Source organism: Adiantum capillus-veneris, chromosome 11, assembly GCF_014529385.1.
Source record: "Adiantum capillus-veneris isolate H3 chromosome 11, ASM1452938v2, whole genome shotgun sequence".
NCBI classification, from domain to species: domain Eukaryota; kingdom Viridiplantae; phylum Streptophyta; class Polypodiopsida; order Polypodiales; family Pteridaceae; genus Adiantum; species Adiantum capillus-veneris.
This window is the reverse complement of record NC_140941.1, coordinates 94202225-94222704: the sequence shown is the minus strand read 5'-3', so window position 1 is coordinate 94222704 and position 20480 is coordinate 94202225. Positions and strand designations below refer to the sequence as shown.

The 20480-nt window shown below is 43.3% G+C and overlaps 1 protein-coding gene across 1 annotated transcript in view; it reads left to right on the top strand.

Annotated features, from left to right (window-relative positions):
- The first annotated feature begins 5921 nt into the window (after positions 1-5921).
- ERH3 (P-loop containing nucleoside triphosphate hydrolases superfamily protein) overlaps positions 5922-20480 on the top strand; it is a 79233-nt gene continuing 64674 nt past the window's right edge. Inside the window, exon 1 of the mRNA XM_086523394.1 lies at positions 5922-6638. Coding sequence (XP_086379520.1) covers positions 6520-6638 — 119 coding nt within the window. The 5' untranslated portion in view covers positions 5922-6519. The remainder of the gene's footprint in view (positions 6639-20480) is intronic.

Genomic DNA, 20480 nt, shown 5'->3' with positions numbered 1-20480 from the left:
CATGGATTTCATCTTTGGATTACCCAGGTCTATCCATGGGAATACAGGAATATGGACAATAGTTGACAGGTTTAGCAAGCAAGCACATTTTATTCCTGTCAAAAAGACTATTAAGGCACATCAAATGGCAACTCTCTTCATATCTCAGATTTTCAAGCACCATGGATTACCCACATCCATCGTGTCAGATAGAGATCCTAGAATGACTAGTAATTTCTGGAAAGGTCTCTTTGAAAATCTAGTAACAAGATTGAATTTCTCTTCGGCCTATCACGCACAAACGGATGGCCAAAGTGAGATAGCCAATCTTATGATACTCGATCTACTCAAGACTTATGTTACCGAAGTAGATCAACGCTCATTGAGGGAAGACCAAAAAGTCCCTTGCTACTCAAAGTACATGGGAAGATCTTCGCCGCCGATGAGTATAGCCGTGACCTACAAGAATCTTTTCAAAAGATTAAGGAGGCTATATCCATCTCTCAACAAAGGCAAAAAACTGCTGCTGATAAGCACAGAAGAGCCTTAATGTTCAAAGAAAACGATTGGGTCTTACTCAAGTTTCCTAAGGCTCGATTAAGGCAAACAACGGGCAAAAATCCTACGGGCCATCAAAAGTATTATGCTAAACTAGCAAAAAGATACTATGGTCCTTTCCAAATCTTGAAGCCCATCAATGAGACGGCTTATCAACTCAAGTTGCCCAACCATTGGCTCATACACAATGCCTTTCATGTAGCCTACTTAAGCCCTACAAAGGAGAGCCACCAACTGAACCAATTATTGAAGACCCTCCCGAAGTTGAAGACCAAGAAGAGATGCTACAACCCGAAGCTGTCCTTCGGCATGAAGACAAGGTACTACGACATGGTAAGATTATCCGACGGTATCTTATTAAGTTCAAAAATTATCCTTTTGAAGATGCTAGATGGATGCAAGGAATACACCTTAAGGATAGTATGAACCTTGACAATGCTTACAATGCTACATTAGAGTAAGCAAATGTACAAATTTCTTTTAAATGACTCATGTTTTTGTCTTATAAGACTACTCCTCATTTTAATTGTGCACAAATTTAACTAGTATGCATGCTTAGAATCATGTTTGTGATGACGACGTCTCTCAAACACCAAGTAGAATTTGTCACTCTACTTTGGGAGAATGAAATGGACTAAAGAGCAGACATGCTTGCGGCAGCTACGTCTCCCAAGCACCAAATGGATTAGTCATCCATCTTGAAAAGATGTCGTAGGGTAAAAAGGGATCCTCTACCCGCTAAGTAAAATTGACTAATGACTAAGGCTTTATCTCTTCTACCTCATAGTCGAGGACGACTATCATTTCAAGACAGAGGTAATGTCATAAAATCTAATATCTAACCAACCCAAATGATTTTCTCATATTAAATTGATCACTTAATGTGGGAGAATGAACGGGAACAAGTGTTAAGATATAGATATGTGCTTATAGATCTATCTCAACACGGGGCCAATGGTAAAGGAGCCCAAATGAGAGATGGTCTATCAAAGAGCAAGGCTAACCAATGGAGCATAAGACCTTAGGGTTAGCTTCATTGAAGACCTCCAATAATGTGTGTAAAAGCTAGGTCTGAGCTAGGTGGGAACCCGGCCCAAGCTCGAGGTGCTTGTCGTGCTTGAGGTGCTTGATTAAGGTGCTTGAGGTACTTGACCTATTGCATGATTAAGGTGCTTGAGGTGCTTGACCTGCTGCATGATTAAGGTGCTTGAGGTGCTTTGACATGCTTGCCTGAGATGCTTGTGGGAACACCCCTAGTCCAAGTGCTTAGTCATCCTTTGATCTTAGGTAAGCTAGGTCTGAGCTTGAGGTGGGAACCCGGCCCAAGCTCGAGGTGCTTGTCGTGCTTGAGGTGCTTGAGGTACTTGACCTATTGCATGATTAAGGTACTTGAGGTGCTTGACCTGCTCACAAAGTCATTTCTCAAAAGTAATCTCATTAATTTCCGCTACTCTCAAATTAAATAGGCCAATTCCATTACAGTCCCCCTTTCCCCTTTGAGAGAGAGGGCTTGATAAATGCAAAATCAATTAATTAAATCTCGTAAATTATCATTGGACCCTTGGGTGGCTAATCAATAGGCTTCAGGCACACCATGAGGGCAACATGAGGAGGAACTGGACAAGTGTCCCTTTTGCTTTCTTTGTACCATGCATGCCTTTTGTGAGTGTGTTGGTGTTCTCTCTCATCCCCCCTCATGTAGGGCTCGCCCCCTCCTTGTAGGGATTGAATATTTGACTTTTTGACACCTCAAGCCCCTCATGCATAGGCCCATTTCCCACCACAAGCTTGGCCCTTAAGCACTTTAAGCTTGGGCTAGGTTCTCACCTCAAGTGCAACCCTAGCATCTCAAGCATGTCAAACACCTCAAGCATCTCAATCATCAAGCACCTCAAGAATCTCAAGCACCTCAAGCACCTTAGTCATCAAGCATGATAAGCAGGACAAGCACCTCGAGCTGGGTCGGGTTCCCGAGCGCCTCAAGGTCAACCCTAGCTTACCTAATGTCAAAGGACTTTTACACACATTATTGGAGGTCTTCAATGAAGCTAACCCTAAGGTCTTAGGCTCCATTGGTTAGCCTTGCTCTTTGATGGACCATCTCTCATTTGGGCCCCTTTACCATTGGCCCCGTGTTGAGATAGATCTATAACCACATGTCTATATCTTAACCCTTGTTCTCGTTTATTCTCCCACATAAAGTGATCAGTTTAATATGGGAAAATCATTTGGGTTGGTTAGATATTAGATGTTAAATTTTATGACTATATATATATATATATATATATATATATATATATATATATATATATATATATAGAGAGAGAGAGAGAGAGAGAGAGAGAGAGTTGTTATGCCAATCATGCGAAAATAAAATCATGACTACTACAAGAGAATTGTGATATCTTCACTCTTAATTTTGCCTTTAAGTAAAGTATGTGGAGATATAGGGATACTTGGAGAAGAGTTGTCATTGGCAACATAATTGAGATCATAGCCCTCATTGTAATTGGATTTAACTTCATTATAGTCGAGGATAGCATCTTGGATGAGGTTAAATGTTGCGCTGTTTAGGCGGTTGTTTGCCGAATGGTCTTTGGTTGGGATTAATAGTGACTCCATTGGGTTGGCTATTAGAATAACCATTGCTCTTAGTAGTGTTGTTTGGGCACTCATCTGCATAGTGGCCAAACTAAAAACATTTAAAGCATTTCACCTTTTTGTTACCGTTGACAATTGAGCAAGACATTGATTGTTTAAAGGACTTTGGTTGCCTCTCAGCTGCATGTGGTGGTTGTTGTTGCCATGGGGTTGAGAAAGTGTGGCCAAATTATCAAATCGACATCTTTTGAAGAAGGTGCGGCTTTGAGTTTGTTCCTCTCAAAGTTAGGTGAGAAAGGAACTCTCTTCTTACAATTAGTGTTACTAGGTTGAGCATTGTGTGGTTGATGTCTATCTTTCTTCTTGTCCACATTAAGAGCCAAGTTAATAGCTTTTGACAATGAATCTGGCTCAAACACATTTGCATGTAAAGCTCATAACCAAAGCCACGAAGTGCAATGCTAGACACTACATCAAGTCAAAAAGAAAGCTAACATGATTTCATGAAAGGGAAGCCCAAGCTCCTTACCTTCCTCTCTCTCTCTCTCTCTCTCTCTCTCTCTCTCTCTCTCTCTCTCTCTCTCTCTCTCTCTCTCTCTCTCTCTCTCTCTCGCTTTCTCCCCTTGTCTCTACGCTTTCGCATTGTCGACTTGGACAAGAGAAACTTCTCTACTTACTCTATTTTCTTTTCTACATAAAGATACAATGATTTTATTTTATACATAAAATGCTCAAATCTCATTCAATGCAAATCCAACTAGAAAAGCACACTAGTTTTTGGCCTGCCCCAAAGGGGTGAGGCCTTAGTGATGCCTCCCCTTTTTGGTAATGAAAAAGGGAAAGTTATTTTGTTTAAAATGAAAAATTTTGATTGGTTGGAAAATAATCACTACAAAGACATAAAAACATATTCACATTGCCATTGAATAATGAAAAGTGTAATGTGCCTGCCAACATCCAATTGATCTCTGAGGATTGATTTGCAAGCAACTCGCTAGATTAGACTGCTTGCACTCAGTGTGCGCTACATGCACCCCTACCTCGGACATCTTGTGTAGGCAATTGAAGAGTCAGACCTCTACACTTTGGAAAGTGAATCTTCGCAAGAGCCATGGCAACCAAGAGAGTTTTTTTGCGGGTCCTTTCGACGACGACGAGCAGTCCTGCCTCCAGCTCCTTGGCATACCTAGCCACAGAGAGAGAGAGAGAGAGAGAGAGAGAGAGAGAGAGAGAGAGAGAGAGAGAGAGAGAGAGAGAGAGAGAGAGAGAGAGAGAGAGAGAGAGAGAGAGAGAGAGAGAGAGACTCCTCTACCTAGTGCGCATTCTACTGTACTACGAGAGATTCATGTTTTAGATTTGTGTTTGCAAGAGTTTGACAATATTTGTTGAGACTCTTGCAAAGCATGTCCACGATCTGGTCCATATCGGCAAGAACAAAGGAGTGCAGTAGTTCGCGTGCGCTTCCTACTAAATCACGACTTCCTGGTGCTAGAGCTAGAGGACTCCTACTATGATTAGGGTGAGAAGCTCTACATCATGGAGGAAAAGTTGAGAATGATCTTTTGGCACATTTGCAACTAGGGACTCGTGTGCTTTTTGTGGTAAACTGTGGCAAAGGCAAGTGCTTTTGTCTCACAGACCTTGAAAATCTTGCTCAACTTCAAGGTGGAGTATTGGTTGGTTGATTCCTATTGCCAAGACTACAGTCTCTGCATATGCAAAGCTCTTGTTTGAGCCTGCAAAAACATGCCTGGGGTTGACGAGTCGAAAAGGAACGGCTTGAGGAGGAGGCCTAACGTGCACAATTGTCGTGGACATGGTGATGGATATTTGTGTGGAAGGAAATTAGCTTGAGCTTGAAACTGTACATTCTGAAGATGACCGTTTCGCTACTATCAATATTCGAATAAGGAATCCATCATCTTAATTTTGTTGGAAAGATTCTTAGCTTGGATATTCTTGCTCAGGTTGGGTTTTATAGCTTGGTTATTGGGACTTTAAGAGCCTAGGGTATATAGAGCTTTGAGAGTTTAGGCCATTAATGGGTTTCTAGACTTTCATTCATGTTATCACACACTTTTTGAGCTGGAGCGATCGTAAGAATGAAGTTTCAATGAGGAATCCGGATTGCCTTTTACTTTTCTTGAATGTTCTCTCTCTCTCTCTCTCTCTCTCTCATAAACATAGTGATCAATTGGACTCTAACAAGAAATAAATTTTCATCAACATCCATTCAAAGTATATGAACGAAGTTTGCTTTGCCCACTCTTATTTCCCTCCTCCTCTTTTTGCTTGTCTGTTTGTTTATAGATTTGAATTTTCTATCTTTTACAATGTGCATTGTTGGTCCCTATATTTTGGTGTTTCTTACTCTTGGTAGGCTAAAGTTGCTATCTATTAAGGTGCATGTCCCTTCACAATGGAAGACCTTGTGATTTTATCACTTGTTTGGACTACATAAGGAATCCTTAGTAAAGCGTTGGATTTTTGGTGCAATTGTGGACCGTTGGATGAAACTTGCGGATTAGTGCAAGCAAGAAAACATAGTACAACTTCCCTCGTCCAAGAGTGAATGTGTTGGGTTTGAACGCGCTTCACGACATCATTATTGTTTTTAATTGTTAATGTATATTATAACACCTTTCAAGGTCTTAGTTGCTTCATTGAGAGAGTGCTTTGAAGACATTTTGAAATTTGAAAACACTAGCAAAAGTTCAAGTGTAGCTTTCCCAAGTCCCGTTCTAACGTCAATTAATCAGGGAATAGAGACGAGAGAGGGACCCTTTCACTTTCTCTGTTTCAAAAGGTCTCCATTTCTTGCTTTCTAATCTCTGTGGGTTGCCCCTCTCGCGAGCTTCACAGTATTCAACTTCGCCGTACACACCCATTTTGCGTCTTTCCCTCGGCGCAGAGAAACTCGCTCTCTCCCTCATCAAGGAATGCTGCACCTGCATTCTCTCAATCCTTAGGGTTTCCGAAAAACTTCACCCCGGGATGCATTCCCCCAACTCCACATACCTACGAAGACGCCCTTTACATTTGGATTTTCACAGATTGTCGAAGCAGTTGGCACACAGACCTTCCTCCTCCTTGTTCGATGGTGACACGATGATGTGAGGAGTATGGAGTCTGTGGGGCTTTCTCTCTGTGCAGAAAGAGGTTCCACACGGTTGTAGTGAGTTCCTCTTTATATCGTGGCTCTTGGACGCAGTGGCAAGACTGAAGGGTGTCACATTGTCTTTAGAAATCTGTGGATGCACAGGCTCTTCCTGGTCTTCTCGGAGATCTTGTCTGTGAAGAGCTGATTGGGTGGCTTCTCTTGGTACCTCTTTGTGTGACCCTTACCGATGCTTGCATGCGATCTTTTACATCCTCAAGACGATGGTTGGAGCCATAGCTGGACTGCAGGAGCATCTGAAGTTGGCTCGAGATTATGCATTGGAAGGGCTGTATGATACTTCCATCATTTTTTTTGATGGGGCAATTGCACAGATCAACAAGTAAGTGTCAGGCTTACATATCCAAGCATACCGGATGTAATGTGCTTTTGTACGTGTTTAGGATTTTGCCAAGCACCTTGAAGTTAGTGAATTTCTGTATGACCAAATCTTTGGTTCTATTATTGCTGATTAATATCTCACCAATCTTTTGGGCGCTGCATTAGCCTACGAGTGAATAATCGTGTTTTTGCTGTTTAATTTTTTTACATGCCGAACAGATTTGGATCTGCATTGTGGTTATGCTTTTGATAAGCCTCGGGCCTAGGAACCAGCTGGGAGATCTTTAATATATGGGATCACCTCTAAGCTAAGATTTTTAAAACAGCAAGACAATAGTAGAGTCTAATGCACAGAATTGAAGGAGTTTCAATTGCGATGGGTCTCATCATTTGGCTCATAATGTTCTGGCTGGAGTTGAGGGAAGTGTGTACAGAAGTTGTTAAGTGACTTTCATTAGGGTTGACTGGTCAATGAGTTTCAAGTGCAAGTAAATTTTCACAGCCTACTTTAGGCAAAGAATATCATACATGGGAGCCGGGCACATGGTTTCCTCTCAAAAGTTTTTGTATAACTTTGTTGAATTGTTTCAAGCTTTTTATTCTTTTTAGTTTGACATGCATTTGAAACTATACCTTAATATTATGCATGGATCGTCCTTACAGGATTGTCTTCCATAAAGTGGGGAATTCCTTTACTGTTTTTAACTTTTTGGCATGAGATCTTTTTCCATAAAAATGCCAAATGCCAGGTCATGGACAGAAATCCTAAGGTAAAGTACAAGGTGAGGGAGAACAATGTGGAGGCTTGTAACCAGAAAACCAATTCTAAGGGTGTAGTAGGATTTCTAAAGGTTCACTAAATGCCAAAAACATGTCTTAGCTCTATCCCTACTAGATTTTCAAACCCATTTTATAGATTCAAACATTTTTACAGATAAGTGGAACTAACTATAACCACCTTATTGATTACAGCTAACTGAGAGGAACTATGAAAGTAGGAGCATTAACCTAAGAGGATGAAACATCTGTGGTGGGAGCTCCTCGGTTAGATATGCACGCGACTCTTGTCGCCTCTTGTCACAAATGGGAGCGCGTAGAAGCAATTTATTAGCGAAAAATAAATAGAATTTGACCAAAAGAGAGAAGTGAGAAGATCGACATAGTATTGGGGACCAGAAGAAGGGCTTGTCCCCCCCCCCCCCCCCCCCCCTGCCCCCTCCCTCCCTCTCTCCCTCTCCGTTTAATTATTGGGGAGAATCTCTTTACAAGCACAAGAACTGGAGTACACCCCTCTGTTCTAGATCTCAGACTGATGTTCGTTTCCTTGCTGTAGAGGAACCTGAGAGACTAGCTCTCAATTTGGATTTCTTATGGTTTCTCCTCAGACCGTCGAAGCTCTGCAAACCATCTTGGACTCCAATTTTGGAATCCCCAAGCGTAGGCTGAAGCTTCCTTGCTCCTTCTCCATGGTGGAGTACCTGCCAAAAGCACAATCACAATGGCAAAAAAGCATAGATCTTAAACCCCTCCGTTCTAGATCTGAGACTCAATGGTTGTCTCCTTGCTATACAGGAACCTGAGAGACTAGCTCTCAATCTTGATTTCTTATGGTTTGTCCTTAGACTGTCGAAGCTCTACAAACCCTCCTTCTGGAATCCCGGAGCGTAGGCCGAAGCCTCCTTGCTCCTTCTCCGTGGTGGAGTACTTGTAGTGACAATGGCAAAAAAACGTAGATCTTATGCTCAACCAATACTGAGTACGGAAAACAACCTTCGTTGTCACGTGACACATCCCAACCCTATGTGTCCGTGGACAAGCTACACCAAGGTTGTTTCCGTACGTACGTACGGTATGGTTCCGTACCGTACGGTATCCGTACGCACCGTACGATTCCGTACGTACCCCCCCCCCCCCCCCAAAAAAAAAAAAAAAAAAAACTCTGAAAAAAAAAACCTCTGGAAAAAAAAAATCGCCAACAGTGTCTATTTCCCGTGGTCGGATTAGGTGGGCGAGGCCTTTAATAAGTCCACCTATCCTATACTGGTTATTATCACAACAGAGAATCGGAGAGTAGAACAGAGTCTCTGCACAGAGACCAAGGAAGGATTTGCCGCCACCGATAAGGTTCTTTCTCCCTCCCTCCCTCCCTCCCTCTCTTTGTGTTTGGAGTCTGCAAGGAGGCACTCTAGAGTCCTGACCTCGCGAAAGATTGTAAGTTTTGTATTCAACTTGGAAGTGTGCGTTAATTGTGTTGCAGAGTTATCTAGCGGTTACTTAACTTGTGGGGTGATTTTAAGTGTTTTTTGAAAGTTGTGGCTATGTTTAAGTATTGTGCAGTGTTTTTAAACTAGATAGGTTGTATATAAATTTGAAATTCTTTGTATTTTTAGCTTTTAAAAAATATACTACGAATTTTACGTACCTTATGGCCCAATCCATACGGTACAACGTACAATACGTACCGAACACGTACCGAATACTATGTACCTTACAACCTTGAGCTACACCATAGCAAGGTTCCCAGTAGTCAAGTCAGTTTAGATTAGCAGTGATCTGGCACTTTTGTGAGTCTATTCGTAGACCGTGCATGCTCAGTCACTTAGCATAGATGCATATCCTCCGGTTGCAAACAACATTTTTAAGTTAATAATGTTTTGTTTTATATAGTTTTGTTTCGTAGCAAACAAAGTGATTTAGTTTGTTTGTTTGTTTGTTTGTTTTTGTTTTTCTTTTCTTTTCTTGTGTCCCTTGCTTTTTTAGTTTTATGAGTGCTTTATTCCCTCTTATAATTCGTGAGTTCAGACTATTCTGAACTTATGAAGGTATATATATAGATGCATATCCTCCGGTTGCACACAACATGATCATCGGAATTCCCATCAGAATCCATTAGCATCAGTTAGGGGAATTTTCCAGTGCATTTAGCCTATTTTCCTATTTATTGGTTATTTTCACTTATTATTTTTAAGTGACTTTCCAACAAAAGTATGTAGGGCAATTTTGCTAAGTTAATATATAAGCAAACCCAAGTTAGCACAAATTGGCAGATGAGCCAAGGAGCACAGCAGGCTACCAAGCAACAAGTGTTCCCACCCTCTCTCAGCAAGACCCTCTCCAAGCCAACTTGGTGAGGCCCCTTCACACCCGCAGCCACCAGTGTTTTGGGATCGCCTAAGCTTCTTGCATACCTGGCGTTTCCATCCCCAGCAGACATCGCCAACAGCATATGAGCCTAGCGTTTTCTCTTGACCAACATCAGCGGTTTTCAGCCAAGGTTGTCAACCTAAAAACGCAGCCTAAAGGAGCAGATACATTAGCGTTTTTCATCATCACATCAGCCCCGACAAGAACCATTCATTTTCAGCCTTAAGAAATAGTCCAAGAATTCAACATATAGAAGATTACAGTTTTCAGCCTAAGTCGCCGTCGTCATCACCGTCGTCGTCATCGGCTTAGTCCCGACTCCCATTGCATCAGTCCATTGCATTCGCATTGTACACCTTTGTGCAATCAAAGTAGACCACTCTCGTCGACGAGGGTGGGGCCTTCGGAGGAGGGTTTTACAACCTCTCGGGTGTCGTATCTCTTCTCTCTCCTTCTCTCAGTCTCATTCACTTGCACGCACAATATCCACTCACTTTGTTCGTGATCATAGCATTCTCCATAAAGACGAAAGGCTCTCTCCTTTCCTAAGAACTAAAAGGAACCTTGAGCAATAAAGATCACTAATCTTGAGAAAATACAACATTCATTCCGTTGCACCTAACATTGGTATCAGAGCTTTGGAAGTGTTCTGCATTACTCAAGGAAAGAACCACAAGAAATTTTTTGCTTGTTGCGGTCGCACGAACCTAAGTTTACTTGGGCGTGGCGATTCCTAATCGTGTTTTGTTGAAGAGAGAGGAATCCCAAGAAAGAAGGGATTGTCCAACCTCCCCTTGTGCCTCTTTTTACTCATTGAGAGCGGACCGTGCACTTAGCGGCCGGCCGATCGACGTGAGGTGGGAAAAAGCAACCTTGGTGTGAGCGCAAGGCCGCCAAGGGGTGCGTCCGCAGAAAAGAGTAGAACTCGGGTGAAGAGAAGATCCTTCTCAAATGCGGTTTGTAAGCGAAAGAAACCTCAAGAACCTCAAGAACCCAAGAACCCAAGACCCGCAAGAACCCAAGTTCGTCATGAACTTAAGAACCCAAGACCCCCAAGAACCCAAGTTCCTTGTGAACTTAAGAACCCACAAGAACCCACAAGAAACCACGATTGCAAAATGGTCATCACTGGAAGCGGAATGGATACTTCGCTTACAGGTGATGAGTATGAGAGAGGCGAAGAAGAATTTTCCCCACCAGGAGGTTTTTCCGACCCTTCCCCATCTACGGCAAGGATTGCACTAACTCCTATGGAGGCTTTCGACAAGAGGATTATGGAAAGGAAGTTAGAACGCGAAGAAAGAGAAGTAGAAAGAAAAGCCTACGAAGAACAAAGGGCAGCCATAGATCGCGACTACAGAGAAGGAATGGCAGCCATACAGCGTAAGTACGACTTGGAAGCCAAAGAAAGAGAAGCAAGATTTGTTCGCGAGAACAACGCAAGCATGCAAGAGTTCTTGCGACTCTTTTCTCAAGTGCAGGCACTGATGCAAGAGATTCGAGAAAAGGAGACTCCCTCAGTCTCTTCTTCTCCATCGCATGATACACAGCATTTGCATGATGATGAGAAGCATGATGAATTGAATGATAATGATTTGCATGATGATTTGAATGACAATGGTAAGCATGATGATTTGGATGCCAATGATTTGCATAATGATTTGGATGACAATGACAAGCATGATGATTTGCATGATCAAGATGTGATTTCTCACAAGCATGATGAATTGCATGAAGATGATGTGATTGTTCACAAGGATGATGTGTTAGTTGATGCTTTTTCTAGCGAAGCTAACCTCGTTGTAGATTCGATCAATCACCAAGAATTGATCTTGGCTTTCGAGTCGAGGTCCACAGATCCCCCACAAGAAGATTCGATAGATCCCGAAGAAGCAATCTTGGCTCTGGAGCCTTGGTCCAGAGAACCATCACAGGAAGTATTATATGTTCGCATGATTGATACGCACGCATTGTTCGAGTGTTTCATTCGTGAAGGTTTCCTGTATTTTAGTCAGCATCGTTATGTGATCCCTTTTTCTAGGCATGTCATACTGTATGTTGAGCACGTTTCTCTCATGGATGAGCACGAATGTATGCGGATTGTTCATGAAAAGCTGAAAAGTTTGTATGTAAGGAAGTCGCATTCCATGTCTCTTCCTTGGCATGACACAGTTTCTGAAAGAGCACATGACACTATGAGCACCAAGCATGGGCATTTCCATTGTGATTTGCCACAGTTGATTGATTTCGATCAAACAGAAAAGATTCGACCTCATTGTTTGCATGTGTTTGATGAATTGGTTGTCACTCCGTCTATTTGTTCATCTACATTGCATGCACAGTCTTTAGAGAAGACAATATTTTTTTCCTTCACTTTACATGGAATAGGTATGTTCATGGTTTTGTGTTGGAGATGGTTTCAGGAATTTTCAGCCATGGAGATTCTTGAAGACAGAAGAAGCATGACTCTAGATGAAGTTGAAGCATCAAAGGAGCCATAGAAGACTTTGAGTCGCTTTCGGCGCGGCCCAAAGAAGCAAGCTGTGCAGACCTTTATGAAGTTCAAGTACCGCATGACCCACACATCAGAGTGGGTCGGAGAAGAGTCCCTTCCAGGATTCCGGATGCTGTTGGCGATCTCCCTCGATGCCGTACAGTTCGGTACCAGTACCTCACTTTGAAAAGGAGGGGATGTCACGTGACACATCCCAACCCTATGTGTCCGTGGACAAGCTACACCATAGCAGGGTTCCCGACAGTCAAGTCAGTTTAGATTAGCAGTGATCTGACACTTTTGTGAGTCTATTCGTAGACCGTGCATGCCCAGTCACTTAGCATAGATGCATATCCTCCGGTTGCACACAGCATGATCATCGGAATTCCCATCAGAATCCATTAGCATCAGTTAGGGGAATTTTCCAGTGCATTTAGCCTATTTTCCTATTTATTGGTTATTTTCACTTATTATTTTTAAGTGACTTTCCAACAAAAGTAGGTAGGGCGATTTTGCTAAGTTAATATATAAGCAAACCCAAGTTAGCACAAATTGGCAGATGAGCCAAGGAGCACAACAGGCTACCAAGCAACAGGTGTTCCCACCCTCTCTCAGCAAGACCCTCTCCAAGCCAACTTGGTGAGGCCCCTTCACCCGCAGCCACCAACATTTTGGGATCCCCTAAGCTTCTTGCATACCTGGCGTTTCCATCCCCAGCAGACATCGCCAGCAGCATATGAGCCTAGCGTTTTCTCTTGACCAACATCAACGGTTTTCAGCCAAGGTTGTCAACCTAAAAACGCAGCCTAAAGGAGCAGATACACCAACGTTTTTCATCATCACATCAGCCCCGACAAGAACCATTCATTTTCAGCCTTAAGACAGCAATAAAGCAATCAAATTCAGCCTCGAAACAGTCCAAGAAATTCAGCATATAGAAGATCACAGTTTTCAGCCTAAGTCGTCGTCGTCATCGGCATAGTCCCATTGCATCAGTCCATTGCATTCGCATTTGTACACCTTTGTGCAATCAAAGTAGACCACTCTCGCCGACGAGAGTGGGGCCTTCGAAGGAGGGTTTTCAACCTCTCGGGTGCCGTATCTCTTCTCTCTCCTGCTCTTAGTCTCATTCACTTGCACGCACAATATCCACTCACTTTGTTCGTGATCATAGCACTCTCCATAAAGACGGAAGGCTCTCTCCTTCCCTAAGAACTAAAAGGAACCTTGAGCAATAAAGATCACTAATCTTGAGAAAATACAACATTCATTCCGCTGCACCTAACATTCGTACAATAGCTTGTTACGATCACTTTCAACTCTGTCTTGACAGAACCTCCTTGTAGTAGCGCTGGCTTGGCTGGTGGAAGTGGGGGCACCGTTGTTGCTTTGGTAGGCTCTAGAGGCCCGCAAAGATAGCGGGAGAGTTGATGCTTTTCTCCCAGTATTAGCAGGTGCAGGAGGGCGGCTGCCCACGTTTGAAATAAGTGTGAACTTGTTCAAAAACTAAGAAAAAAACTTGTGAGCTGAAAACTAATGCTTACACAGCACTCTCGAGGCGTCCCTAGATGCAACTGCATGCATAGATGCAATGCAGACACAGATTTCCTTGGGAGAAAACATTTGCTCTCTCGGAAAGCACTCAAAAACATCTTGCTTTTATCCAAAGCTTCTCAGAACCCATCTTTATTCATGTCTTGCATGATGGCTTTTATCAATTCTTGTAGATCTACAATTGTCACAATTTGTTGATGTATCAAGTCACTGAAGAACTGAGCCAACCTGCAGATCTCAACCAAGGGACTAAATCCTAGAAGTAGTAGAAGAAGCAGAAGTTTCCACCAACTTACAGTTTCTTGCCGAGTAAGCCCAACATTTAAAGAGTTCCCCGTATAAAGTGTACCAACTTATGGGACAGAAGTTTCCACCAACTTACAGTTTCTTGCCGAGTAAGCCCAACATTTAAAGAGTTCCCCGTATAAAGTGTACCAACTTATGGGATCCTCGGTCCTCCAATGGGCCCAAGTGACCCAAAGACAATAAAATAAAGTAGGACCTCCCTCCCCCCCCCCCCCCCCCCCCCCCCCCTCCCCCCTCCTACACACACAAATAACTTTTGCGTGGCGAATTGCTGACGTGGGCCGGCTTGCATGGACTGCCCTAAAATTACGTTAACAGGCTGTACGGATGTTGCGAATCGCGTTGACAGGGTGACGTTGCAGTAGTTGACAGGGTCGCGTTTTGCGTTGTAGAGTGATGATGTGGCACATTGTACGGATTTCCAAGCTGGCTGTTTTTGACATGATGCTTTTGGGATCAAATACTTTCAGTAGTTGTATCTTTTCATGTAATTCCTGTTGAGAGGCCTTGGGCCTTTAAATAGAAAGGTGGGCTCTCTTCTCTGGCTACCTTGAAGGAGTAGGAGCAGGAGCAGAGTAGAGCCGCGCCGTCTGTGTTGTACTAACTCCAAGCATTATAAAGGGGCGCTAGGATTATACGAGCGTCGTGAATCGCATTGACACGGTGACGCTGTAGTAGTATGGACCTCCGCGTTTTGTGTTGCAGAGTGATGAGTCATGACGTGGCACATTGTATGGATTTCCGGGTTGGTTGTTTTTGGACTTATGTTTTTGGGATTAAATGCTTTTATTAGTTGTATCTTTTCATGTAACTGCTTTTGAGAGGCCATGGGCCTTTAAATAGAAAGGTGGGCTCTCTTCTCTGGCTATCTTGTAGGAGTGGAAGCAGAATAGAGTAGAGCCGCCTGTCCTTGTTGTACCAAGTTTAATCAATATAAAGAAATACCGAAAGGGGCGCCAGGGTTTGGGGCCAAAGCTCTCTCGGGGTGGAATTCCGCCACTCCACGTCTCGTGTGTCGTGCATCTCTTCCAGTTCAGTTATTTGAAGTGCTTAAAGTTGTTCAATTTGTTCTTTTCCGTTGACATGTGGTCACTGGTGCCCTTTCATTACAGTGATATCAGAGCTTTAGGCGTGTGCTTTTCTCAAAGCATATCGGTCCTACCAAAGAGCAGACAAAGCAAGATGGTGCTTCTATATTTCACAAGAAATTTTTCTCGCTTTTCGTGGGAGGAAGATCCAAGGAAAGCTCTACAGTTTCTGCAACAATATGACACCATCTATGCCTCAGGATAGTCAGAGAATGTTCTTGTTTCCTCTTAGTTTTTTTTATCAAAGAATCTTCTCGTCCCTACTCTGGACTTACTAGCCACTTCCACTCTTAGTCCATCACGCATCAGGCATGCCCCCGTTTTCATCGCTCTACCTGACGGATCATAAGCCATACAGAACCCAAGATCACTTGCAAGAGAAGAATGAGTTCCTCTTGACAAAGCATATGCATTGATGCGAGCAAATATTTTGAGCCACCACTATTACCAGAAGCAGTGCCATGCAGTGGTGGATGTCTATAGCTACCAAGCCGTACACTCCAAGGACTTGGCAAGCTTTCAAGAAAATTTTTGCCTGAAGTTACATGCCTCATGACATCTTCCTTCGGAGTGCAGCTTTTAGCAGAGTGGGGTATCTTGAAATTCTTGCTACACGGAAACTCTAGCAGATTACAACTTGAAATTTTTTTACATCTCTCAACACATCTCTTCAAGAGCTAATAGCCTTGGAGGCCGAGTGTGATTGCTATATCTTGTGGCTAGCATCACCATGGGAACACTGTCTGTCCAAGCCAATTTTGACCATTCAAGAGCTTATGGACTATGCTATGGTTGGCTACAACCTTATAGAAGAAATCTAACCATAATTCTGGTGCAAATTTGAGGACGAAAGGCCAGTCGACTTTCGAGCTCGACTGACATTGAGAATGCTTTTTAAGATTGATTAAGACACTTTTCGAATTTTGTTTGAGAATTTGTTTGAGAAATTGTTTGCTGATTTTGTTTGGAATTTGTTTGAAATGGATCGTATGTGTCTTGGGCCGATTTGAATTGTTTCACTTTGGTTTTAATACTAGTTTCAATGCATGGTGATTTACTCCCGGGTGGAGTAGTGAGAAATGTTATTATGGTATTGCTTGAATCTCGGAACGACACAAACGGGATGTCTGGAGAGCGTTTCGTTGTATGCTTGAAATCTCCAAGCGAGGCAAGTTGTGGTCTGAGGAGCGTTTGGTTGTATCAATCCTTTGAGCTCATGGCACGAAGCTTTTTAGGTTATTTGTGGGAGGAGTAACAAGGTAGTCATTGAGTAGCTTCATACCGGAGTGCTTAGTAGCATTATTCGTCGTGTCTTGTAACATGTATATGTGAGCATTTGTGTTGCATTGTGATGTGTCAACCACCGAATATTTCTAACTGGGTGAGATCGCCTGGGTATGTAATTTTAGTGCATCGAGACACCCGTTCAAGAGCCGTGTGGTTTGGGTGTGATGGCTAATTTTGCTACGTTGGAATATCAAGAGCTCCAATGTGGAATGAGAAAAATATTGTCCCTTGGAATGACTCTCAGTGAGCTAACTTGAGTTGTTTTGCAGCTATATTGTAATCGTGGACGATTACTCTTCTTCCTAGAAGAGGGGATGTCACAATGTGATGATGTGTCAAGTCACTGAAGAACTGAGCCAACCTGCAGATCTCGGTGGAGGGCCTAAATCCTAGAAGCAGTAGAAGAAGCAGAAGTTCCCACAATGTATAGTTCCTTGCCGAGTGGGCCAAGCATTTAAAGAGTTCCTAGTATAAAGTCTACCAACTTATGGGATCCTTGTTGGATGGGGCCCAAGCGACCCAAAGACAATAAAATAAAGCAAGACCTCCACAAAATAATAATAATTTTTGTGTGGCAAATTGTTGATGTGACTGGCTTGTACGAACTGTCCTAAAATTACGCAGACGGGCTGTACGGACACCGCGAATCGCGTTGACAAGGTGTCGTGGCAGTAGTATAGACTTTTGCATTTTGCGTTGTAGAGTGATGATGTGGCAGATTGTACGGATTTCTGAGTTGGCTGTTTTTGGATCAGGTGCTTTTAGTAGTTGTATCTTTTCATGTAATCGCTTTTGAGAGGCCTTGGGCCTTTAAATAGAAAGGTAGGCTCTCTTCTTTGGCTACCTTGCAGGAGCAGAAGCAGGAGTAGGAGTAGAGCAGAGCGAAGCCGCACCGTCTCTGTTGTACCAAGTTCAAGCAATATAAAGCAATACTGAAAGGGGCACCAGGGTTGGGGCCAAAGCTCTCTCTAGGTGGAACTCCGCCACTCCATGTCTTGTGTGTCGTGCATCTCTTTCAATTCAGTTATTTGGCACGTGGTATCCTTCCGTTACAACAATTACTAACTTTTCCGTTACAACAATTACTAACTTAATAGTTCAAGTGCTCACATTTAAAATATCCTAATTTGATTAATTAGAAATTACTCAAAAAATAAGAAAATAGTCAATTTAGCAACATCCATGTGGCTTCTAAATAATCATCGCTCCAGAATCTCGGGAATAAGGTGCAGCGGAATGAATGATGAATTTGCTCAAGACGAGTGCTCCGAACTGTGCTCAAGGTTCCTTTTCTTAGGGAAGGGAGAGCCTTCCGTTCTTTAATGAGAGTGCAAGTGATCACAAACAAAGTGAATGGACACTGTGCGAGAAGATGCTGAGACTGAGAGATAGAGAGAGAAGAATACGACACTAGACAAGTTGTCAAACCCTCCTTCGAAGGCCCCACTCTCTATGGCGAGAGCGATATGCTATTGATTGCACAAATCTCTACTGTACTTGGACTTACCGACGATGTCGACGACAATAAGGACGACGACGAGACGAGCTGAAATCTGAAAACGCTAATGGTTAAAATCTGCAAATCTTTATTTGCTGAATTCTGACTCTATGTCGGTGATGATGTCGATGACGATGGTACGACGACGACGTGTTGAAAACGCAGATGCTGAAATCTGTGTTTTCTGGGTAGAATCTGCAAACTTCGAGGGATTTGACCGTGCGGCGAGGATCAGCTGCGGGAAGGTGAGATCTGCGAGGTTTTGGGGTTCTACTGCGGGTATTTACTATTGACTGCTGAAAACTGAAAACGTTGGTCTATGGGTTGGTTCTGTCGCGATGGAACTGATTGAAAAATGTCAAAAATAGGAAAATAGGTCTATGCACTGTAAAAATGCTCCTGATGGGTTCTGATTGTAATTTGATGGTCATGTTGTGTGCAACCAGAGGATATGCATCTACTCTAAGTGTCTGGTCATGCACGGTCTGTGAACAGACTCACAAAGGTGCTAGATCACTTTCTATTCTAGACTGACTTGAGTGAATTGAAGCCTGGTCATGCTGTAGCTTGTCCACAGACACATAGGGTTGGATGTGTCACGTGACATCCCCTCCTTTTCAAAGTGAGGTACTGGTACTGAATTGTATGGTGTCGAGGGAGATCGCCAATAGCATCCGGAATCCTGGAAAGGACTCTTCGCCAGCCCACTCGAATGTGTGGGTCGTGCGATACTTGAACTTCATAAAGGTCTACAACGCTTGCTTCTTTGGGCCGTGCCGAAAACGACGCAAAGGCTTCTGTAGCTCCTTCAATGCTTCAACTTCGTCTATGGACGTAGGTCCACCTTCTTCAAGAATCTCCAAGGCTGAAAATTCTTGAAACCACTTCCGACACAAAAACATGAACATACCTATTTCATGTAAAGTGACTGGAAAAACTTGTCTTTTGTAAAGGCTGTGCATGCAATGTAGATGAACAAATAGACAGAGTGCCAAACCGTTCACCACACACAACAAACAATGAGATCGAATCTCGTGTTTCTGATCTAAATCAATCAACTGTGGCAATTCACAACAGAAATGCTGTCACGGGGACGTGGCAACTGTTAACTATGTCACGAGGACGTGGCAACTACTAACTTTAGTTGTTGGTTTCTTTCCAAGGGGTTTTGTTTTGTTTTTGAGACCCTGTTCTTGAAGTAGCAAACGGTCGGACATTGCATGGCCAATGTGAACGGTAGTTTCACCCGCAGATGGGTAGTGGTCGGCATTTGTATGGTAAGAGGATGTCTAGGCTCAGAGCAAGATCATATAGGTCCTCCCGTCGCACTTAGCAAGTTGGTGGATGCTAGGAAGTGAACTCAATTAAGGCGTAAAGTCAAGGTGGGACTACCAACAAAAAGTATCCGACAGTTGGGCCACATTGCACTTTTGGATGCGGTCCCAATGAGGATAGATGGTCAGAAGACCAGTGGGAGCCCAACGGAAGCATCTCCTAAAATTTAGGGAACTGCTATTTTGGGCCGTGAAATGTGTTCGCGTCATTACCTCCGGTATGACTAGGGGAACATTTTACAACTCTGCCGCGAAGTCAACTGAGCAACCGGTCAAGATATTTTTAAGCGGCGAACCAGAAACGGGCAAATGCTTGTAAATGCGCCAAGTGTCGATTTTTCATGAACTTTTCCCTTGCAGAAAAATGGGCGCTGATTTTTAAGCTGAGAGAGGCCTCATTTCAGCTTTTGTCACAGGTTAAGAGCTATGGAGTGCTTCCTTTCCCTCTCATGTACAGTGTGGTGCTAGGAGTGATGCCCTGCACACTACACATTGCTCTCTCCCCCCTACGTGCAGTTATGTGATGCCCCACAAGAGGGCTCCTCATTTGATTGATGTACAACTGTGTGGGTTCATGCTTTTGTGCCGAGGCAAGAGCCTCCTTGAGCAGGAACAGGGGTAGCTAGCTGCTACTCCAAAGCAGGCACTGGTGAGGGTCATAACCTCACCATACAGGTGCAAAATCAGCTCTGTGTATGCGCTGTAATTTTACCGTTTTTCAGCCATACGGACGCCAAAACCTTTGGGAATCGTGCCCCGTTGGTAGAGGACAGTTAGGGGACTATTTGGGGCTCAAAACAGGGCAAAAACCAGTAAATACAGCGTGCTGAATTTACTGTTTTTGGGTAGGAATCAGAGGGTATACGCCAGTAGAAGCGAGTTCTAGCAGGGGAATTGGTTTCGCGCAAGTTCGAAATTTGGCCAAAACAGGCGGTATCTAGTGGGATACAGTCAAAGGATTCCCAGGACTCTTCTTTGTACTTTACCCTCCTAAAGAATAAAGAAATACCGAAAGGGGCGCCAATTTTGGGGCCTACAGGTTGTTGGCATCTGCTCGGAGCATTCTAGCTTCCGAGCCGTGTGTGTGATTAAGTGTTAATTCCCGTTACAGGTTACCTTTGCAAAGTGCTCTGTGTGT